This window comes from Mustela putorius, unplaced genomic scaffold (assembly GCF_011764305.1).
Source record: "Mustela putorius furo isolate JIRA1106 unplaced genomic scaffold, ASM1176430v1.1 tig00000145_pilon_pilon_pilon, whole genome shotgun sequence".
Lineage (NCBI taxonomy): Eukaryota > Metazoa > Chordata > Mammalia > Carnivora > Mustelidae > Mustela > Mustela putorius.
Window position 1 is genome coordinate 4028488 of NW_025421294.1, and position 25070 is coordinate 4053557.

Genomic DNA, 25070 nt, shown 5'->3' on the forward strand with positions numbered 1-25070 from the left:
CTTGGGGCAAAACACTGAACCCTATTCTGGCTCTTCAGCATTTTTCCCAACATGAAAACCCTCTTCAGATTTCTTTTGGCACTAATGCAGGTTCTTCACAAAAATGAAGTGAAATTTTGAAAAGCAGGGGACACCTGTACCAGGAATATCTAAACAGAGAACAGGCAGCCAGAAGCACCATTTCCAGTGACACGTGAGGCTTGGGTGGTGCTCCCATTCATGTTTTCTGTCATACTGACTAGCTATTTACTTGTTCATCCCACCACTTCTTCATGTTTCTGGGTACACAGCTAGAATACATTGCCGAGGCTCTCTTGGACTTGGGTGTGGTTACGAGACCAAGGTCCAGGCAATGGACTAGCAAGTAGATGTGATTCCTCTCCATCTCCTACCTGGGCATTAACACTCAGAAAGAACAGAAGCATGGCAGAACGTTTGTCAGCCTGAGGTCCCGATGGATTGTGTGGAAGGGAAGCTACCTCTGCCAAAATGGCCTGGAAGTGAGGGAGAAATAAATACCCGTGGTTTATACAAGTAAATAATAACAATATTGAAGAAACTTCTAAATCAGCCAAAACTGAGTGTGCTTGTTATGACATTTATTTACTGTAACACAATGCTCTCTTAAATCATCCTGATTAAACACTGGGAGAAAACTTACCTCACAAAAACTACAAATCAGCCTCCCACTAAAAATAATGGCGTGCAAGTGTTCGCACAGTGGATGTCACATAGGTCAGAGCTGCAGGGCTTTCAGAGTTGTCTGAGAGCCCACACCCTGGGGACCGCTCGGGCAATTTATACAATGGTACATCCATGTGAGGAAATAGTGTGTCATCATTAAAAAGGGCACAGGAGATTTTTCTGTGCTAATGTGAGATATCTTCACATTAAATTCAAAAGTAAAGTCAAAGCAGTTCCCAAAAATTCCAAAAAAAATTAGTTGTAGACGTTTAGGGAGACATACATTATTTTTTTCCCACAACTAACAAGAAACAATTAGTAACGATTACCTCTGGGGAGAAAGACAAAGAGAAGTAAATCATTTTTTTTTCTTACCTTTTCCTATTCTTGGTATTTTCTAATACTGGATATGTATGGCTTTTTATAAAAACGTCAATGGCAGGGAGGTGAGGGGGGGCGCCTGGGTGGCTCAGTGGGTTAAAGCCTCTGCCTTTGGCTCAGGTCATGATCCCAGGGTCCTGGGATTGAGCCCCACATGGGCTCTCTGCTGAGCAGAAAGCCTGCTTCCCCCTCTCTCTCTGTCTGCCTCTCTGCCTAATTGTGATCTCTGTCTGTCAAATAAATAAAATCTTAGAAAAAAATATATCAACGGGTAGCAACACTGTGGGCTATTAATTTTTTCAAAGATCCCTATATTTTAAAAAATATATGTATATTACCATTAAAATGTAAATCAGCAGCATGAAAGAAGGGTCACGTCAGTGGAATGAATGAGTGTTCCCCTCCTCCCAGGCAGATCAACTCCCAAGTGAGGACACTAGGAGACTGTTGCTGAGTGATGGCCAATTAGAACTACATAATTCTGAATTTGTATGGGTGTCATGAGTGACCATAAGGCTCCCCTACTTATACGGGTATAAGTAAATGACTCTTCTGTTTATTAGGAAAATAACATGTGGCAAGAGCATTTCTGATTAGTGATCACTGAAGAAATGCTTGAAGAGCCCGTTCCACGTTAAGTTCACTCCCAGATGAATTCAGGCGCCATTCTCTGATTTCAAAGTTCTTCGTCTAATGCCACATTTTATGGGGCAGGGGGAGGGGGGAAGCACTTCAGTTTGAAACCGTGAGGAGAGGCACCAAGAAAAAAAAAAACACAGAGTGAAGGGGACATCTCTTGGCATACAGGTAAGCTCTGGTAAGGCTGTACTCAGAAAGGCTCCCTCCTAACCCCAGGAGAAATTCTGCATCTCATTTTAAACAATACCCTTCAGAAAAGGGAGTCTACCTTCAATTGCACATCTCTCAGTGAAGTGCATAAAGGCATCTTACGATGCAGAGTCTAGCTCATCTCTTTTGCTTGAGTTTCATTTCCAGCATAGCAGAGAAAAAGGCTGACCTGGGATGCAGGCGCCACAGCCAATAGAATGCACGTGCTCGCTGAGCTGTTGGATATTTTGTTTAAATCAACTGAACACAATTCCACCGGAACACAGAAGTTAAGGCAGAGAGAATGTGTGTTTAAATATTCTGACATAAATGGTTTGTTCCACAGTATCAAGAACCACAACCAAATATAGGGCAAAGAGGATGCTGTTAGTAAAGGAGAGGTTTCTGGAGAAACTTGTGGGTGCTGACCTGGATCTAGGACAACAGAGGACACAAAGACACAGTTCTGCCAGCCTCCCCAGCATCCAAGGTTTCATCGGGAAATAGGTTAAAAAAAAAATTACAACTACTCAAACCCTCCAACATAATAATATTTTTAAAAAACAGAACGCTCCCCTGTACTTGATTTCACGTCTACGTTGTAATTACCTTTAAAGTACTCTGAACAGGAAACAGCGTCATTAAATTTGGGGCCATATACTTGCTATCATCGTTAAAGAGAGTTGCACAAAATGAACTCAGAGCTACACCAACCACAGCACCTGCCAAGAACCAGGAGAGCCAGCGCATCTAACACATCAGCTCCTAGGTCTCTCCGGCAGCAAAACCCAGGAGCCCTCGTGAGCAACTTTTTAAAAAAATATAACTAGCAGGGAACCAGGAAACCTCGAGCCACATGTTAAAGCAGTGCTCCACAGAACAAAATTTTCACTAGATAAAACACACAATGAATAATTCAAGTCTCTGTCTTTGAGAGTTAAAGACTGTGGAAGGACCCAGCAAAAGGGTGTATTGGATATTCCAACTTCATAGCTGCCTGTGGAGTTTAAAAACACACGTAGACACAGAAGAAAGGGTGAGAGGAGGCACTCCCAGCAAAGCCAGGCGGCCACACTAGCATCACCCTTGAGGCTCCAGTCAAGTGTTCTCTATGCTAGCCGCAAGGCACAGGGAGGTGGATGCTGCCATCTAGAGGTATCTAGGGATATCGCCTTTGATAGCAGGCCAGCCAACACAAAAGGGCCGAAGGCCCGGGAAGCGGAGGACTTGACGGGCTTAGGGGAAGAAGCTGCCAGAGAGACACGTTCTTTCAGGAACCAGGTGCCCCCTTGTCTGAGGGGAGGGCACACAAGGAGGAAATGGCGGACAGACAAGAGAGGCTTCAGCTCCACAATTCCCATGAGCATAAGGATGTACAATCCTCTGTGATGGCAAATTGGGGCACGAGCAACTAGAAGAACAAGAGGGAAGAGAACACATGAATAAAAGATGGGCACCAACGGTCAGAGGTGGCCCCCGGGACAAAGGGCTGGCACCCGCTGAGACATAAACACCTTCAGACTTCCACTCTCAGGAGTTCCAAACTGTAGAAAAGGAAAACAGGCAGAAAGAAACTGAAGGGAAAAATTAAAAAATCAGACAGGTAACCAGTCCGAGACTGACATCATGGGAGAAACGACAGACCTGAGCAATAAAGTATGCCTATAAGCTACCACAAGTTACTAGGAGACATGAAAAGAAAATCTATATTTAGAGCAAACAGGTTAAGAATGGTTGTATAGTATACATGATTTTTATCCCTACCTTTTAAGAAAAATGTTTAAATGTTCTCTGGGAATTTATCAACTTATGATACAAAAATAAACTCTTCTTTTTAGAATAAAAAAATGAAGAACACAGAAGTCCTGAATTATTAATATTAATAGTCCAAAATTAATCCTGAATTTCCTAATTGATCTACCCAATCTAAGACTCTGGGGATGAAAAGGTAAATAAAGTTCTAGCAGACCAAAGATGTGGCTTAATTTGCCCTGATATTGGATTCCTAACCTTCCCCTCTTAATGAAGAGCTATCAGCCCTGACAGGCATAGGTGACGGTCGTAATTCAGATGCACGACTGTCACATCCTTCTGCCTTGTGGGACACGCTAAGCTCAGGACTTTAGTGAGAACTGTTGTCACCAGCTACTTCAGCTGCTTCTAGTTAATTTCATATCAAATTCAGATTTGCTTAAAATGCCAGACAAGTGGGGACTATTCAATCCTCCTCCAGCCTCTGCTGGCTCTGACAGGGCAAGGGATCGGAGGCTTGTCAGGCTTGATGGATGAGGGGAATTATCGCTCCTGCGCTGTCAGTGCCCATCCCCCTTTGAGCATGGCCTTTGCCTTTAGCACAAGGGGCAGAGGATGTTTTGAATGATTCAGAGAAACAACAGTTTGTGAAAAACCTCTAGAGCCAGCAAAAGTGCAGGCACTAACTTCACTTCTTTTGTTGGCTCTTCTGATGCTGCCACCAAGGAAAAGTTGCAATAGCAGAGGACATTTCTATAGGTACTGTGGTAGTTGGTAGTGTGGCGTGTGGGCAACATTTGGATTTCACAACTTTGAGCTATAAGGTAACGCAGTCAGTGCCCTCATGAAATCAAAGGAGCCTTCTGCACATGTAGAAGGAATGCCAATGTCACATTCCCAGCTCCTGTCTCTGGAACAGCCTCTGGAGACCTGCTTCTGGCAGGCTCCAGTTTCTTAGGTTGGTGGCAGCCATCACTGGGGAGCCCCATTGCAGAGAGCAGCAAGGTCCAGGGTTCTGGGTCACACCACTCCACTAGAACCTGGCACATTCAAGTCCCAGCAAATGGTGTCCCAATGTGGCAGAGCACACAGGCCAGGAGACTGACATGGAAGCCTGACAAGAGAATAAATGATTTCTCTCCCCACTGCAACTATGGATTTATAAAAAAAAAAAAAAGAGCAGATGTGTAATATTTTCACAAAGGATGATTTTTTTGCCCTCTCACTGGTTTTCAAAGAAAATGAGGAAGTTATTTCCAGAGATAGAAAAAAAAATTGTTAAAATGAGGGACAGTCTTTTTTTTTTTTTTTAAAGATTTTATTTATTTATTTGTAAGAGAGAGAGAGTGAGAGCGAGCACAGGCTGACAGAGTGGAAGGCAGAGTCAGATGGAGAAGCAGGCTCCCTGTGGAGCAAGGAGCCCGATGTGGGACTCGATCCCAGGATGCTGGGATCATGACCTGAGCCGAAGGCAGCTGCTTAACCAACTGAGCCACCCAGGCGTCCCGAGGGACAGTCTTTTAAATGTGATTGTAAATAAATGTAACTACAAGAGTTAGGAGGCTCCCCTACCAGCTCTACTAGATGTTAAAAATAGCATGAAACTAAAGGAATTTAATTATATGATATAACTACAAGAAAACAAAGCAAAGGAACAGAACAGAGCCAAGAAATAGACCTATAATGCGCTTGGGAATTTAACTCATTCTGAAAGTGGTATTACAAATCAGAGGGGAAGAGACACGGTTTGGTAATAGTGCTGGGAAAACTAGCTAGCCAGTGGGGAAAAGAGTAGTAGGATGGACTGCTCTTTTATACTCCTCAACAAAAATAAGCTCCAAACTGATTACAGATATAAACACTGAAAATAAACACATAAAAGAAAATAGGAGATAAATTGTTAGAATCTAAAGATTCTAGAAGAAGAAATACCTTTCTAGGCATGACATGAGACTCAGAGCCATTCAAAATGAGTTAATAGGGACAAACCTCTGGCAGAACTGAGAAGAGGGGGGCAAAGCATGAGAGAGAAGACACAAATAATTTTTAAAAGATCATTTACTTATTTATTTTTGAGAGAGAAAGAGAGAGAGAGAGGAAACAGGCTCATGAGTAGGGGAAGGAGAGGAGAAGGAAAGGGAGACTGACTCCCCACTGAGTGTGGAGCCTGACATGGGGCTCCATCTCCTGACCCTGAGATCATGACCTGAGCCAAAGTCAAGAGTCAGATGCTTAAGAGACTGAGCCACCCAAGTGACCCTCCACTAAACAATAATAAGAATGGGAAAAGAATCAAAACTGCAGCTTCCATGCAATAAACATAATTTTCAAACACAATAAACGGATCCACTAAACTACAAAACAGGTAACATCCAGAACAGTCAAGAAATCAAGCTATTGTTACACAAACTCTTCCAAAGATTAGAAAAAGAAGGAAACTCCCCCCCCCCCCCCCCCGTGCTAGATACAACTGCTGTTTAGCAGGTATTTCTTCTCCCCTACTGATGCTGGGATCATGCGGCTTGCTTTCACCAAAAGACAGCAGTGTCACTATGGCCGTTTCAAGCCTAATCCTTAAGCATGGATTCCGCTCACCCCCTAGAAGTTTCCAACTTCCAGCACGAGAATACCATTCTACAGACTAGTGTTTCCCTTCATCCTGGGTCCCACAGTAATCCTTGCAGAGCAGACAGGACCCTGACTTACAGATTAGATTTAAGCCAAGCCAACCCAACATTCACCACCTAAAGCAGCTCCCCCCGGCAAACCACAGACCCACAGCAAGAAATAAATACTCCTGACAGACGCCACTGAGAAACTGTGGCTTGTTATCCAGCAATATGGTTGGAATAAGGGAATGACTGATACATTCCTAATTCACTTTGTTGAGCTAACGTAACCTAACAAAGGCAACACAAGAAAGGAAAACTATAAGCTAATACCATTAATACACAGGAATGACAAAACCCTAAATAAAATACTAGTAAACTAACTGTACAAATGTATTTTTTAAAGTTATGTGTCATGACAATGTGGCATTTTTTTTTTCAAAAACAACAGATCAATAACAATCAACAATGGGGAAAAAAGGGGGGTTACTTAAAAAAAGAACAAAAAAAAAATTCTTCACCTGATAAAGAACTTCTAAAAAAGAAAAAAAAAAAAACCACCAAAGCATTCATCATACTTAAAGGAAATGTTCAAAATACTCTTTGTTTTTAAGAACAAGACAAGAATGCATGTGATCACTTCCCTTCCACATGATTCTGGACATCCTGATTAGTGATTTAAGACTTTTAAAAGAAAATAAAATCTATGAAGACTGGAAAAGGAAGAAATATAGCTGTTATTATCTGCAGATCATCATTGCCTATATTGTCTACAAAAACTCCCATCCCCAAATCTACAGATATGTAAAAAATCAGTAAGAATTAGCAAGGCTGATTAATTTAAAAATATGCAAAAGTCAGTTCAATTTCTAGACATTAGCAAACAGGTGTACATGTTTATTTTTAAAGGATGTTATTTAAAATTCCTAAGAGTAAATCTAATAAAGGATATACAAATTCATTCTGTAGATAAGAACATTTAAAAAGCCCTAAGTAAATAAAGCAATATACTATGTTCTAGAATAATAAAACTCAGTCATAAAACTATCAATTTCCCAAATTGATCTCAGGATTTAATATAATTCTAATCAAAATTTAATTAGCTCAAAGAACTTCACAAGTAAATTTATACAGAAGATAAACATGCCAAAACAGCCAATACTCTTAAAGAACAATGACATAAAGAACTTTTCTTGACCAGTTAATAATAAGACTTGTTATCAAGTTAAAGAAATAAAGTGTGATATAGGCACAAAAACAGACAAACAGACCAGTTACAAGAAAGAGAAGCCCAGAAATAGAAAAAATACACAAAGAAAGCCTAGTACTTAGTAGTTAGTTCTGATGTATGTTATGTTGTATTCCTGAATTGTTACAACAAATGCTGTCAGGATTAACTATTCTCATTTTACTAATGAAGACACCAGGGCTCAATGAAGTTAAGTGACAATTGCCTGAAATTACAGAGCCAGGTAACTAGAATTCAGTCCTAAGTTTCCCAAGCCCACACGTGTCAATCTTTTCCATCACCTACTATCTCTTAATGTTGGTAAATAAACCAAGACAAAGGGCCTGTATACTAAGGATAACAGCAGCTTCTGAAAGTCTTTAGCAAAAAATAGGTACAACACAGCATCTGCCAGCAGAATCATGCAGAGGTCGTTACAGGAGGGGTTTAAAAGAAACACACTTCCCTTCTGAGGACATCACACCAGATCCACACTGTGAGTTTACTTCAACTGAGAAGGGCATGGATGCTCAAGTCCGACAGAATTGGGGTCAGGGTTCCTCAAGTGTTAGGCTAATTTATGTGAGTCACAACTGGGAGGAAAAAAACCCACACACACTCCAATTACAAGAGAAACACTCGTATCAAAATTCTTTTTTTTGTTTTGTTTTAAAGATTTATTTATTTATTTATTTGACACAGAGAGAGAGAGAGAGATCACAAGTAGGCAGAAAGGCAGGCAGAAAGAAGGGAGAAGCAGGTTCCCCGCTGAGCAGAGAGCCTGAGGAGGGGCTCCATTCCAGGACCCTGAGATCATCACCTGAGCTGAAGGCAGAGGCTTAACCCACTGAGCCACCCAGGTGCCCCCACTCATATCAAAACTCTTTAGAGAAAAAAACATATATATACTCAAAACTCTAAAGCACTATAGAGACCAAAACTGTCTCTTCAGGTAGATATGGTCCTAAAATAACCAGGGAAACACATATATAACGCTCTACATATGTAAGAAGTAGTGGTGATTTTAAATCAACAAAAGAAACGCTATTTTTAAAAGAACTTTAAGAGAAGATAAATTAGGAACACTATGTCCCATAAAGTTTGTTTCCAAACAGCCATAATTCCTTGGTTGGACTCTCAAATACTTACTTAGTTATGTGAAATTCCTATTAAAATGTTTTATGTTCTGGGCTCACTTAAGAGCTTGATTTTCCTAGTCATTTATGCTTAGCTTCTACGAATACAGAGAATCATGCTTTAAATAAAAATGAAATACAAGAAAAATGGTATTTTAAAGAATGGAAATCAAATTAAAATCTAAATTGCAAATCATCTAACATGTATAAGAAAGCTAAATTAGAACTCCAAGAAATGCTGAAAGGAAATATATTTTTAAGGGTCATAAACCAAACGATAATATTAATTGCAATAAGAAGGCTTATTTAAATGAAAAGCCCAAAACTAAGGATTTCATAAGCAATGCTCCTAATTTATATGCTTAACATGCTAACATTTGTTTCTGTCTTTTACATAGCTAACCAATTAGAGCATATTTCTAAAGAACCAATTTTATTTGCTGGCAATTATTTGTTATCTTAGCTATAATTCTGCAGCTTTTCAAGCAACAAATGAATGAATGTCTTACATCTGGAGAAGAAAATACAAAAAGTGATGGTATGATGTCTGAATACATGCAATTACTGGTATGTTACATTCTAATTAGCATAATTAGCTTTGAAACAGTTCTCACAGTAACTGTCAACATTTGTGTCAATTTAGTGGCAGTTAATGACATGTGTAGCAAAGATTTGCTATTCCTTTCACTGACAAAATAAAATAAGCCCTTCCCAAAGAGAAAAGGCAGCCTCAATGAGCATTCAAAACATCATTTAATCAACAAAACTCTGCAGTAGCAGGTTTAAGAAGGAAGGCCTTGCAGTTTATTCCAAGAATCTACAAAGTGGAATATGGACACCTCAGGGGTACATATAATAAAATGAAATTTAGGGGGAAACTATATCAGTTGCCATTTTCTGTGTTTCTTCTTTTTTGTTGGCTTTAGTACATTAAGTACATTTCCTTAGTTGATATTCAGGCTGATGCTCAGCCAAAACACACCAGTTCTGATGGCTAAAATACCTCCTTAGAGGTTGGCAAAGAGTCATTGCCTCAATCATTCTGTGTACACTTTATCTTCCCCATATCATCCCTGGGATTCTTGGGACTTGTCCACGTCATGGCAGCTAAATGGTTAAAGTTGGCAAATGGAGCTGCCTCTAGACCCCTGCTAAACCCCTAACAGTACATTCTAACAGTTTCCTAGTAAAGATGCACAGGTCTGTTAAATTGGTTTTTGTTTTGTTTTGTTTTGTTTTTTGACACAGAGAGGTAGATCACAAGTAGGCAGCGAGAGAGGGGGAAGCAGGCTCCCTGCTCAGCCCCAACTCGGGGCTTAATCCCCGGACCCTGAGATCATGACCTGAGATGAAGGCAGAGGCTTAACCCACTGAGTCACCCAGGTGCCCCTAAATTGTTTTTTTAACACCACCTCTAAGTACATGTAAATCATTTTAAAATACATTCACATAGTAGGGACACATTCAGTGATGGAGTGAGTCAGCAAAAATACCTGAAGACTGCCAGGCATTCTCTTCATTACATCTGCACAAATGATAGCAAAATGTGCCCATGGCAAAAAGTGATGGCAAAATCAACTCTATCTTAAAATAGATGTTGGTATACCAAAGATCCAGATACAACGGCACTGCACTAAGTATACAAAATATTAACTCAGGGATGCCTGGGTGGCTCAGCTGGTTAAGTGGCTGCCTTTGGCTCATGTCATGATCCCAGTGTGTCCTGGGATCAGGCCCAGAATCAGGTTCCCTGCTGAGCAGGGAGTCTGCTTCTCCCTCTCCCTTTGTCTCTCCCCACTTGTGCTTGCATGCTCTCTCTCTCTCAAATAATTTTTTTGCTTTTTTAAAAAAGAAAAAAAAAATATTCATGAAGACCAAGAGTCTGTTAAGTCTTTCATATAACCTAATGAGGAAAATGGGAAAAAAAAAAAAGGAGTTGGGGTTTCCCTTCTCTGGTCACCCTTTTACTTTTGTTTACTTGACAATATCATCCCTAAAAGTTTACTTCATGTTGAAAATGCCAAACTACAGGGGCAGCTGGGTGGCTTAGTTGGTTCAGTGTCTGCCTTCAGCTCAGGTCACGGTCTTGGGAGTCCTGGGATCGAGCTCCACATCGGACTCCCTGCTCAGTGGGGAGTCTGCTTCTCCCTGTCCCTCTGCGCCTTCCCCTGCTTACGTGCGTATTCTCTCTCTAAAACAGGTAAATCTTTAAAAAAAAAAAATGCCAATTTACACTTTCTCTTAACTTAGAATTTCAAATAAGCTTCTTGTATTACAAATTATCCTAGAGAAAATGGAGTAGACCTGCAGTTATCGGAACATAATCAGAGACAAACTTATCTTTACCAGGCCAGTTTCATCACTTCTTTAAATCATAAACTTCAGATAAGCATTCAAGAAAACCTATGTCCCCTGGTTTAAGTTCACATGAACTTACTACTTTTGAACAAGATGGTACCAGTTAACATTATGGTGCTCTTGTGATATAATCCCTGATTCCCACAACAACTACAGAAGATGGGTATGGTTAATACTCCCATTTTTCAGAGTCACAGGAAGGTGATGCTCCTTGGCCAACAGGACACAACTATTAAGTAGTAAACTCTAGATTCCAACCTAGGCAGCCTGGTTCCCAAGCTCATGCTCTTAAACATTAAACTGCCTACAGTAATTAAATTCTAAATCAAGGGCTTGTAAAAAATGAACACAATTTAGATTAAAGGACACTGTAATACCCAGTCTCTCCAGATCTAAGGTCTGTTCCATCCATAAAATTCTCCAATTCCAGAATTCATTTTCAGAAACAAGGCTTAGAAGAGGTGCTATGGGCAAACCCAACACAAGCTCATATTTCATTTCGTGTTATTTCTGAGAGCCCATCCCATGAGATATTCTACACTCCTGTCTTAATCAGCTGCAGATCATTATCCTGAGCCTTTTAGGAAATCAGACAATTTGGGGAGGAGGAAGAGGGAAGGCAGGGAAGGCAAGCAAAGAAACCCTGTATGACAAATGCTTTGGTTCAGATATGCTTAACTGAAAGAAGACTAAGTGTGGAGACATGTGAAGGAAGGCTCCTGGAAGAGAAAGTCCACGCGCTTAAGTATAGACCCGCAGTGGTCAGACAAAAAGAGGAACTATGCATAGAAGCACTTAAATATGAAAAACTCATAGCCTTCCATCACATGAATCTGTCAATAGAATGGATGTTTTCCAGAAAATAAAGGAGACAGGTAAGTTCCTTAAAGTTTAATTAATGAGTTTTTGATCAGAGCTATATAAAAAAGCTATATAAAAAATGGACAAAATGATATCATCGATTCATATTATTTATGAGGTTAAAAATCTATCACTACTTGTGTCTAGGAATTAAAAAAAAAAAAAAGACACACTTACACAAACCATTGCCCTGAACAATCAAGTATTTAAGAGATCACAAACAGCTGAACTAAAATTGCACATGTCCCATTCTTCCCTTAAAAACAAATAAACAGTATCGGCTCATAAAGAAAAGCTGTAACTCAGTAAGCCATTATTACCATCTAGCCATGAATCCATGAATCCAGCAAAACTGAAGACTTACTTCCTTTTGGCTAAAATCTCTGCAGATAACAGACTTAGCATCTGGGAGGTCTCCTAAGTAAAAACGACATTCTTTGTACAAACAGACAGATGGTGGTGGTCTTCCAGGGTTCACATTAAACCAGAAACTATTCTGTCACATCAGTGACAGCCTCAGCCATGAGCCTCAGCCATGAGCCTCTGGGTTTTCATGTGGTCCCTTGCCCTCCCTGACTATTCTAGAAACATTATACTAAGAAAAAATGTCACTATTCACACTACGCTGTCCACTTTTACCCACTACCCCCACCCCATTCCACTATGTACGTAATGCCATTGCACCTTGAAGTTTGCCTGATGATACTTGCTAGAAGTCTGCAGCCCGCTCGCTTTTCCAGATCTATAAATTCTCACAGCTGCACACTATCCAACACATTGTTTCTTCTACTTTGCTGATTTTTCACAAGTCTCATTTCAGCTAGCTTTGAAGCTCCTTTTAAAAAGCCTATGTGTCACATATTTTTCATGTAAGGTTTTTAAAAAGTTTTTTGAGTAGCACTGACACTCAATGTTATATTAGTTTCCAGCTTATGACATGGTGATTTAACTTCTGAATACATTATACCGTGCTCACCCATCAGTTACCACAAAACACTAACTCTATTATCAACTATATTCCCTATGCTGTGCCTTTTAGTCCCAGAACTTACTCATTCCATAACTAGAAGCCTGTATCTCCCACTCCCCTTCACCCATGTTGTCCTTGCCCCTAACCCCCAGAACTCTGGCAACCATCACTTTGTTCCCTGTATTTGTCTGATTCTGCTTTTTGTTTATTCCTTTGTTCTAGTTTTTAGACTCCACAAATAACTACTTCATTTTGCATAATACCCTACAGATCCATCCACACTGTCACCCTTTGTATGGCTGACTGTGTGTGGTGGGGGGTGCTTCTGGATCTTGGCTATTGCAAATAATGTGGCTAGAAGCATATGGATATGGGTGGAATGGTATCTTTCGGAATTAGTGTTTTCATTTTCTTTGGATAAACAGCCAGTAGTGGAATTGCTAGATCATATGGTATTTCGATTACTAATTTTTGGAGGAACTTCCATACCATTTTCCAGAGTGGTTGCACCAATTTATATTCCCACCAACAAAACAGGAGGGCTTTTTTTTCCACATCCTCACCAACACTCTATTACCTTCTAGTACTACCTTTTTGACTTTAGCCATTCTGTCAGATGTGAGGTGATCTCACTGTAGTTTTGATTTGCATTTCCCCGATGATGAGTAATGATCTAGAGCACATTTTCATGTGTCTGTTGGCCATTTGTACATCTCCTTTGGAAAAATGTCTATTCAGGTCCTCCACCCATTTTTAATCACAGTATTTGTATTGGTTTCATTTTTGTGTTGTTTTGGTTTGGTTTGGTTTGATTTGGGGTTTTTTTGGTGTTAAGCTCTTAAGTATTTTGGGTATTAATCCTTTATCGGATAAATCATTTGCCAGTATCTTTTCCCATTCAAAAGGTTGCTTTTTTGTTTTGTTGATGGTTTCCTTCACTGTATAAAAAGCTTTTTATTTTGATGTAGTCCTAAAGGTTTATTTTTGCTTTTCTTTCCTTTGCCTCGGTAGACATAGCTAGAAAACTGTTGCTACAGCCAATATCAAAGACATTACTCCTTTTATTCTCTTCTGGAATTCTTGTGGTTTGGGGTCTCACATTTAGGTCTTTAACACATTTTGAGTTTATTTTGTGTATGGTGAAAGAAAGTGTGATCCAGTTTCATTCTTTGGCATGTAGCTGTCCAACTTTCCCAGAACCATTTGTTAAAGAGATTGTCCTTTTCCCCCATTATATTCTTCCCTCTTGTGTCTTAGATTAACTGACCAAAGTAGCATGGGTTTAATTCCAGGCTTTCTATTCTGTTCCATTCATCTATCTGTTTCAATTGTGTGCTGGTACCACACAATTTTGATTACTAAAGTTTTGTAGTGTATCTAGAAATCTGGAACCGTGACACCTCCAGCTTTGTTCTTCCTTCTCAAGATTGCTTTGGTTATTTGGGGTGTTTTGTGATTCCATATGGATATTAGTATAATTTGTCCTAGTTCCGTTAAAGAAAAAAAAAAAGCTGTTGGTATTTTGAGAGGATTGCATTGAATCTGTAGATTGCTTTGGGGAGTACAGACATTTTACCAATATTAATTCTTCCAATCCATGAAATAGCTTTCTAATTTTTTATGTTTCTTCAATTTCTTTCATCAATGTCTTATAGTTTTTACCTCTTTGGTCGTGTTTATTCCTAGGTATTTCATTATTCTTGGTGCAATTATCAATGATATTGTTTTAATTCCCCTTTCTGCAATTTTGTTATTAGGATTTTAAATACTACCAACATCTGGGTATTAATTTTATATTCTGCAACTTTACCGAATTCATTTATTTCTTCTAACAGTTTCTTGGTGGATTCTTTAGAGTTTCCTAGGTATAATATCATGTCATCTGCAGATAGTGACAGTTTAACTTCCTCCTTAGCAATGTGGATGACTCTTTTCTTTTCCTGTCTGATTGTTATAGCTAGGACTTCCAGCACTATGCTGAAAAGAAGTGGTAAGAGTGGACATCCTTATCTTGTACTTGCCCTTACAGAAAAAACTCTCAAGTTTTTCACCATTGAGTATGATGTTAACTGTGGACTTCTCATATATGGCCTTTATGATGTTGAAGTATGTTCCCTCTAAACCCACTCTGATGGAAGCTTTTTTTTTTCTTTTTGAATTATGTCAAATGCTTCTTCTGCATCTGTTAAGATGATGATATAATTTTTATCCTTTATTTTGTTGATATGATGCATCATGGTGATTGATTTGGGAATATTCAACCGCCCTTGTTTCTCAAGAATTCAGGAATTAATCCTTTTATTGTATTGCTGAATGTGGTTTGCTTTTGAGGGTTTTTACATCTATGTTCATCAGGAATATTGGCCTATAGGTTTCTTTTTCTTGGTGTCTTTGCCTAGTTTTGGTATCAGGGTAATGCTGGCCTCATAGAATGTGTTTGGAAGCTTTCATTCTATTTTTCCCTCATATAGATTTTAATACTAATTGTAAAATAGGAACTCCATTAATAGTCAATTAACTAATTAACATAATGAGATATACACTGATTCAGAATCCAATGCCAGATTGACACCTCATGCCAATTAAATACATGAACTCTCACCAATACTCTTCATTTCACTAACCACGAAGTTTAAGTCTAGAAAAACAGTAGGGGGAAAAAAAAAAGAAAAATACAGTAGGAAAAGCATCAAAACATGCAGGCTTTTCCAGAACCACAAAACCCAAAAGTTTCTTAAGCCTATTAAGTACAATGATAATTTTTCATTTTTTTCCCAGGAAAGGAAATGTTCCATCCCCATGTCCTCCCTCCCACTAACCACCTTCTAATTATTACAGGCTTGTTGTTTTTCCAGGGTGACAGAATCCTTTTGACAACGAGGCAGCAAATAATCAAGTGCTCAGGTTTTGCCAGGAGAGCAAAGGGACATGCTGTGTCAGACCAGGAGTCCATAACAGTGGCACCCATTCACTGGTGCATCAAGGGATCCTACCATGATGGCAGTCAAAACTGCTTCACCGCCTTTATGTGGATTACCTCCCCAGACACAGAGGTCAATCAAATCATTGAGAGCCTGGCAATTCAACTAGTCTGAGCTCCAGGAAGCCAAATGAAGGAGCCTCAGAAAACCCAAAGTTCTTTTAATTAAGATCTCCTAAATGTTTATTAGTAAACAACCATCATCTAAGCACTAAATACATATCAGGCAGTACCCCGGGTGCTAAAAATATTGTAGGGGCTCAGACAGCTGAGGGGCCACAACCTGGCATCCCCTGGGTCATCTCATACTGCTTGGTGAACAGGTGAACCAGCTTCTAAACAGATACACCAGCTGGGTAAGAGGATAATAAGTGAAACCGAAGCTTTAACATACATACAAACCGATATATACACATATATATGGTATTGCTACTGTTAATTAAATTAAATCCCCTCTATGATGATAAGAAATTAAAACAGGGCACACATATCTACTCTTTAAATCCCCCAAGATATTTCTGGTCACTATTCATCCCACTGATACTCAAATGCCTTTGATAACATCCAGTCCCTAACTGGCCAGTGCATTCAGGCATCCCCCCCTCCCCCGACAGCCGCTTTGGCAGGTACCCCATCCTTCCCAGGAAAGACAACACAGAAGGAAGGTAAGGACTGTTCTAATCTTTGCAAATGTCAGGAGGAGAAAACTGAGAGGGGAAGTTTTAGGTGACGAATCCAGCTGCATTTCATTTTAGGGGAAAAAACCTACCCCACCCCCAGCCCCCACCCTCACCTGCCAGATCCATAGTATTTCAGTCATTAACACACTGAATCACAATGAACTCAGTGTATTTTTTTCTGCTAATTATTCTCACAGCATCCAAGCATGTTCAGAGTAAGGAGGCACAGAGGCAAGAGTTGGGATTATGACAAGGATTTTATAGTTTGATTTTCACCTGACCTTTGATTTACAGACTCATGTTAAACCAGCGGCTCTGTGGATGGGCCCAGGTGAACCTATAATGAGATTTATCTTCATGGATTAGGCCTGACCTATAATAATCTGCTCAGGGCTCCCTATGGCTATTTCAGCACTGAGTTATGAAAATTCCTCCCTTCACTATAAACAGAACCTAGCTCAGAGGGTAATAACTGGGAGACGTATTACTCCTGGAGTACAAGCACTCTTGAGACTCTGATTATAATGTCCACAGCTGAAGGCACTATTTCACAATTGAGATTACTACTTTCCAGATGAAAAAAATTCTGAACTACAGAATAATGCCTTCAGCTACATATACTGTAATCACACTCGGAGTTCTTATGTCCCAAGAGCAACAAGGTTACCAACAGTTGGTATGGGAAGCTGATTTAGGGAATGGAAGGAAGAAGTTGCAGGAAGAAGCTTAGATAACCCTAACTTCCTATTTGCTTTATTCAGAGGCTTAGGAGTAAGAGTTCAATACGTCCAATAACCTTATTAACTTCACTAAAAATCTAACAAGTTTAAAAGAATAATTATTTCATGTAGTAAACTAGCAAAGTTGTTTTTTTGTTTGTTGTTCTTTTTTTTTTTTTTAAGAAGACAATATTGACTCCTGGCCATGGTGTGGTGAGATGCACTTTCTCAATATATAAATATATAAATCTGAACAGTGTTCATAGAAGCAATATTTAGCAGAAGTACAGAAACCTTCCATAGGGCTCATACCCTTTTCACAGTGATTCCACTCCAAGAAGTTACCCTAAAAACAGAGGTGAACAAGGAGTTATAAAAGCCTGCTCATCACCATTATCTGCAATAGGAACAACCAAATAACCTAAAATGAAATAACCTAAAAACTGAAACTAAATAACCTAAACGGAGAAATTTTTGAGAAATCCATGTAATGGAATATGATGCAATCTTTAAACTGAGTCATGACGGCTAAAGAGAATGCAAACTCATAGTTGTATTCTACAACTTTGGTTAAGCAATTTATCCAAGGGCATTCAAATTGTTCCTGCATCAATATTTAACAGACACTCTCTCAGAGTTAACTAATTGGACTTCAGCTCAGGTTTTTGTTTTTGAGCTATAAGGCTAATGAAGTATTGATATAAGATTAAATGACTGCAAATAAAGTCTGTGCCCTAAATAAATGCTGACATTATGCCAGTGCATTCTGAATGAATTAAAAAGGAAAAATGCACTTTTGCATACGTTTAGTGAATTTTCCCAGACTCTTCATCATGCATTTGTGCAAATGGAAAAGATGAATATTCATCAAGGCTCTTTGAATTTATTACAGTTAAAATAGTTTGGTCTTAATATTTATAGTACATCATGAAACATAATTTTTTCATTAAAAGAAATGGATACTATGTCAAAAGAAGGCCACTGAAGAAACATGAAATTACACCATTGAACCTAATATTAAAAGTTGAAAAACATTATCTGAAAGCACTTCCCCCCTTCAAAAATGTTAGCTATTCTAGAAAGTATCTTCCAGTGTGTCAGGTAATATTGAGTCAAAATGAGGAAGCAAGAAATAAGCTGGCAGGAAGGACAGAAAGATTACACTACTGCTCTTAGCAGCTGATCTGAGAGAATGGGCTCATTTCCCACCCTTCTAATAATACCACCTCCACTAAGCCTGACAACCCCAAGGAAGCACTGCTCTGATAAACACCAGGTACATCAACCCCAGCATTTCCTAGGAAACAAGCAACGGGCAAAGGACTGCCCATGAGATGGTTCATGGGATCCTCACAAAACTTTACAAGGTTACTACATAGATGAATAAACCAAGGCTTACACAGCTCCTAAGTGCTAGAGAGTGGAGCTGATCTCTTAATCGGTTTGTTCCCCAACCCCAATGCCCTTTTCCCAACTTAACCATGATAGTTTAACTCTGGAATATAGTTTCCACAGTGAATTGGTCTCTGTCTTGAAGATTAGCTTCTCGGTTAGGCTAAACCTAAAATGTTAACCACAGATTAAAAATTAAGCCAACAAAAATAAACAGGAGTCCACTCTAGGGCCCAAAAATGTGTAGATAGGAAATAACATTTGTTTATGCATTCATCAAGTCTTCAATGGGCAGTTACTCTGTGTCACCACTACTCCAGGCCTTGGGAAGACAGCTGGGAAAACAGGAAAAATCCCTCTACTGTCATGAAGTTTTCATGACAATGGTTAATAAATATGTAACACAATAATAAACTAAATTGTCGTATACTGGAAGAGGATGAATCTCTGGAGAAGAGTGGGGAGTGTGGCCTGCAGTGTGGGGAGCGGTTTCAAACAAGATGGTCAAGGAGGACCTCAGCAAGAGAAAACATGATGGGGTCAGGTCCACACACCACGCAGATGAAGCTCATGATTCAAATCAAAGAGAAAGTTGGAGAAAAACACTGTCAACTGGTTTTCACTGTGTTTCTACCATCTGTCCATGACTCCAAAGTACAAAAGAAGGGAGGATTTTACATGATAGCCACATACACTGTTTTTAAACTTTAATCATCGAGGCTTACACCACCTTATTTTCCTACAGAAAAATAAGTTACCACAGGTCCTGCTTTTGTCTCTTGAAATCTCCATCTTTCTTGCCAGAAAGCAGCATCTGTATAAATCCCCCTGCTTCTGACAACTCTGACTTCTTTGATAAACTACCCATGTGTGTGGGGAGGGACAGAAAGATGGAAGGAGCAAATGGAGAAATGAGTTTTCCCCTCTTCAGATTAATGTATATGAAGTATACATCTGACACTTCATCAGCACTCCCGGCTGGTGTCCCAGCAGGCGGATACTGGCTGAGCATGGATTCTGCCAGCTACCAGACTACTTAGGATGAATTGGCAACATGCCATTTATCTGAAATGCCCAACATGTCTGGAAGAGGGAGCACAACGACATTTAGCACTGCCCAGGAAAACTAGATACTTCAGGCTAGGAATTAATCTCCTCCTTGAGAAGGTAGTTAGCATTACCCTCCAGCTTGCCTATGGCATTTAAATCACTATAGGTCATGCAGTTACTAAAATTCAGACCTAGCAAGCCACGAGGCCTTCATTTATATCTTACTAACATATGGATACCTCTCAGGTGGAGAGTCATACTTTTCTGAAATGTTTGTTGGTGTGTTGAGCAGGAAATGCTGTTTTATCCAGTGTAATGCTGTCATGTGGACATTTTGATTTCTGTTTTTCCAAATTTTTCCATATGTGAAGACACATATGACTTCAACTTAGTTCTTCAGTGAGACAACAGAACATTTAAGTCAATGTGATCCCATCGTGACTGCGTACAAGCATATTCACTGAACTTCCTTCAAGGTGGACAGGGATCCTCTCTTCACTATTTTGTCATTGTATTTTTTGAGCGGCCAATGTGGAACTACACAAGATTTGGTCCATTACACAGACTTCATGGCTAATTACGAATTTAAGATACACACAGAACAAAAACAAAGAGGTTTTAGATGGATAGTCTTATTAGGACACCCATTACAGCACAGAGAATTGCATCATCACTCTCACCTTGCAAGCAGAGTCATCTTTTACTTTGTAGGAATAATTATTAATCGTATTAATAATAATAATAATTATTATTATTATTCATTCCATTAACAATATTTATTGAATGCTTCCTATGTGCAAGAAGTTGTGCCAGGAAGAGTGAGGAGTACAAATCAGAGGAGACACTAGTTCTGCCTTCAAGGAGCTTGCCATATAGCAGGAAGAGTGACTTAAAGTTCTAAGATGGGGCAGTGGAGTTGAGAATAGTGGCCTGGAGAGAGGGTCAGAGTGAAGCACTTTCCACAGTTCAGGGCACCATGTGACACATCACTTGTTTAGAGGGAAAAGGAAAAAGGAGAAGTTCTAATAAGTGGGCATTTCCATCTCTCAACCAACATTCTCTATCACTATAGAGATAGTTTATTGTAATCAGTAAGGTAATTTAGATGTAATCCAATTTAAGAAATATGAAACAGATTAATGGTCTGCAAAGGGTACCAAAAGCAGCAAAAGTCATTAGCCTGAACTGGGCGATATACTGAAATAAGCGATATGGCCCAGAAAGCTGGGCAGTTAGCAGAACAACAAGGAAATCAAGATGGCACGCTGCCTATCAGCTCTCCTCCAGCTGTTACTGCTCTTATTAGGACAGAATGTGGGGCGGGGCAGGAGAAGACTTGGTCAAACAGTCTGCAAATAGTTTTCCTTCGACCAGCATCAGGAAGTAATGAAGTCTCTGAAGGAAAGACAATGAGTTAAACCTTCACTGTCAAGTCAAAGATTAACTGCAGTCTGGCTTTCATACTCAAGCTTACCCAAAATATGCTATTAACAGAAGTAGTAATATTGCTAACAATTGAGACTTGCTATGTGCCAGGTACTATTTTAAGCTTGCTGTCTATGGGATTTTAGCACTTTCTCTAGTTCTGCTCTCAAGCAAACAGTATAAAAACTCACAGGACTGATAAGCTAATAATTAAATGACTCGAGTAAGAATTTCATCAGACATATTCTGAGGAGTACTCTTTTGTGTTATCTATTAATAGTTCTCTTTATCTTTTTAGCTTATTCCAAATTATCTTAGGTCACCTGACATGTGTTTTACCAATGAATGAATCAATTTCTGTTTCTGAGTATGGGACTACCAGTATTAGATGAGATTATTCCTTTTAACAGTGTTGTTTTATTCAGAATAATTTATTTGCCAAGCAACACATAGGACTGCTATCCAAGTGTGAAGAGTAATTCTGCAGTGACCCAAAAAGCACCTCTCTTAAAAAAGTAATAATAATAATAATTAATAATAATAATAATTGTGAGGCATTTCCCTCTTTTCTTAAAAAGTAAATGCTTTCAGTAAAATTAGCTTTCAATAAAATTCCCCAAGAAGAAAAAGTAACATTGAATTTGGGAATGGGATGATGGCAAATGGTAACTACCATCATTTTAACTGTACCTTGAAATACAAGTCCTAAAATTTTCAAGAGAGGAAAACAATGAACTTCAGTTCAAAGACCATAGTCAATTCTGAAGTCAAAATATTCTGAAACTTTTTTAGGAATAATTTTTCACAATCTTCACAATCTTTATTATTCTAGAAGTTAAATCAAAAGATTCCAAAGCTGATTTCCAGGAACTGCTTAAATACTCCTTTCATCTTGCAGGCACGCTGAGTTGATAACATAGGAGAAACTAAATGATTTGCCCAAGTTTATATAGCTACCTAGTGGCAAAGTAAGACTTTTGTCAGAGATCTGACTTAAATCTTAAGTCAGAGGTCTGACGTAAATCAAATCTCTCTGCATTACTGAATGAGTCTCAAATATCCAACTTATTATTAATGCATAAAATTATAAGGCACCATAATGCACTAATATATTATTTGCATCTCCATCAGTAAAAGATATTTAAAAATCTATTCCCAAAACATACAACCCTACCACCAAAAATTAACTTGTAGAGACTTCTAGGCTGTGCCAAAGGTTGAAGGAGAGAAGGAACAGACCCAGAAGAAAACAAAATTCTAGGAAGCATCGTGGTTGAAAATAAAGATCAACACTGGAAGAAATGAATTGGAATGCAAGATGCCAAGCTGCAAACAAATATGCAAACATGGATGCCAAGGGCCAACAGGTAAATGTGCAGAGAGCCCTGAGGTGGGAGTAACAATCAGTTTCAATTACCACAAAAAATGGTCCAGGCCAAAATCATCAATGGATAGGCAATCTAGGGGAAATTTTTGATGAGAAAAAATATGTTCTCATGGCCTGAAATTTACCTTCCCACAGAATGCTTACTGATGGCAAGATTAAAAGTCTAATTCCAGTGGAGGCATCAACACCATGACTATGTGTGTGTGTGGCAGGAGGGGGGGTATGGGGGGTTGGAATTAACAACACAGTGAGGGGCGGATGGACATGATGGGCCTGCAGAAGGTAAGCCCTGAAAGGACACATCACCACCCATGCTCTACTCTGGCCTGGAATGCAAAATTTGAACCTCACCAAGAGGAAACATCAGACATGTCAGGCACGAGTAACAGGAGAAACATCCCATTCTTTAAAATTGGGAGGGAGAGGATAGTCTTCAAAAATATCTACATCACAAAAGGCAAAGGAAGGCTGCAGAAAAAATCCAGATTAATAAAGACAAAATAGATATGACAATTAAATGCAATATATGACCCTCGACTGAATCCTACACTGGAGGAGAAACGTTACACAAGACACGATAGAGCCAGTTGATAAAAATGAAACACAGAATGGCTTGAGTCACCATAAATTTACCAATGTTCCTAACTGTGGTAACAAAAGGCCATGAGAGACACAGCTTACTCTCAAATAGTTGAAGCAATTATCTGAGTGTGTGTACACAGATATGTATAACACATATGTATGTACCTACCTCAGCGTATATCCAAGGAGAGAGAAAAAAAAAACAAATTTGGCAAGAAATTAATAGCTGGATCAATATGTTCTATGTATTTTTCATATCCTTCCAACTTTTTAGGAAAGCTGACGTTATTTTCAAATGAAGTATTTAAAAAAAAAAGCTCAGAGAGATTTTCATTTCTGGGGAGGGAGGAGAGGAAACAGTCGAGGTGTCAGAAACTCTACAGATTAGGTTGGGGGTGTGGAGAAGAGACTTGGGAAAAAAGTAGCACACTCCGTGCAAAAAATGTCACATTGCTTAATGCTAAATGTGGTTTAGTTCAAACCTAGTCAAATTCAATAAACTGAAAATAGTCCCTATGGTGGTGGGGAGAGGACACCGCATCGATGCACCGCGGACCCCAGCAGAGGACACTCACCAGGCTGGCGGTGAGCGATGGTGCCGACTGGCCCAGGGCCTGGCTGCGCATGCGCACGAGGTTGGACGTCTCCGCAGAGGCTGGCCAGGCCTGCCCGGCTACAGGGTTTGGAAGGAGGTACCTCCCTGTTGGGGTGAAAGAGAAGACAAGGTAAGTGGCAGGCAGAATATCACCATTTCTGTGTCGACCACAGGTCCCTTCTTGGTCATCCTTCCATACTGCTTCTGTCATTCTCCTTATATTTATTCATCGGAACCAGAGGAATATTGTTTTAATTAAGTCAAGGGATCCAGTCCCAAGTTCTGACCCTGATTTCCCACATTAACCCAAGGAAACCTCTCCAGCTCCAGCATGGGCAGCTTTCAGCAAGGGCAGGATACAGCATCTTGTGACCTCTGCCTATCCCACAGGAACTTGTGGAGCATACAGAGCATACACACAAAGCACCCTCAGCATCACAGAAGTAAGTCTGCACTTACAAATGTACTTTTTAAATATCTAATACGAAAAATGATCTCAGGATCAATGAGAAAAGAGCTGACAGAGTAGAGCTCATGACCAACAAAAGGAAGAACTAGAATTCTCTCAAGGGGAAATGGAGCTGGTGCTTCATTCTCGAAGCTTCCCTCTCTGAAGAACTGGTGGTCATCCAATCAGGCCCACAGGACACACATGGTATCCATTCGCATATGTCGGTGACATCAATGTCACCGAGCAAGTTATATCAACCCTGAAATCTAATATAGGTCTATGTCTTTAACAGTCAAACAGGTGGACCAATTCACATTATGTTACTTCCTCAGCACAAGGACTAAACTAGATACCAACACACAGGAAATAAGGTTCCTTGACTTCAGGGAGTTAGGATGGACGTGAATATTCTTGCAGTAATGGAGCTCAGCTAAAGTAGAAAACGTTTGATTTTTCTGTTTCGCATGAATACTAGCACAATGACTGGCCATAGTAGGTGCTCATTAAGTATCTCATGAATGATTAAAGAACAAGTGGGAGCTTCTTTTCCCAAAAGACACATTGGCAAAGAGAAAAGGTGGCAGGCAACCCACAGAACCTCATTCAAGCTTTTGGGGGGGGGGGGGTTCCAGCCAGATATCAATCAGAAACATGAGGGACTGTAGCACATGTGGCTAGGTGCCCTGCAGCAGAAGCAACATCTGGATTTCCTCCAACAGACCTGTTCCTTGTAAAAGAGCCTCACTCTCCTACTTCAGGCAACAAGCACATCCCACTGTTTAATTATAGAGTGAAAGCACACACTCTACAGAAAACAAGATTTGCTTTTGAGATCTTCACCTTGCCTCGGTGACAAATGGGGAAGGAATATGGCCAACCTTTCCGTGTCTTGGTTTTTCCACCACTAAAATGGGGAGAATGGGACTGTGTAAATTGTTGAGGATATTAAAGAATTTTCTAAGTAAAGCACTGAGTAAACCTTAGCTACTTAGCCCTAAGAGT

At 39.6% G+C, this 25070-nt stretch overlaps 1 protein-coding gene across 4 annotated transcripts in view; it reads right to left on the bottom strand.

The window, feature by feature from the left end:
* The window catches only part of MAST4 (microtubule associated serine/threonine kinase family member 4), a 562814-nt gene that overhangs the window by 368908 nt on the left and 168836 nt on the right, over positions 1-25070 (bottom strand). For all 4 annotated transcript variants that reach the window (XM_045075267.1, XM_013062463.2, XM_045075266.1 and 1 more), the window contains exon 3: positions 23598-23722. In XM_045075267.1, coding sequence (XP_044931202.1) covers positions 23598-23722 — 125 coding nt within the window. The remainder of the gene's footprint in view (positions 1-23597; positions 23723-25070) is intronic.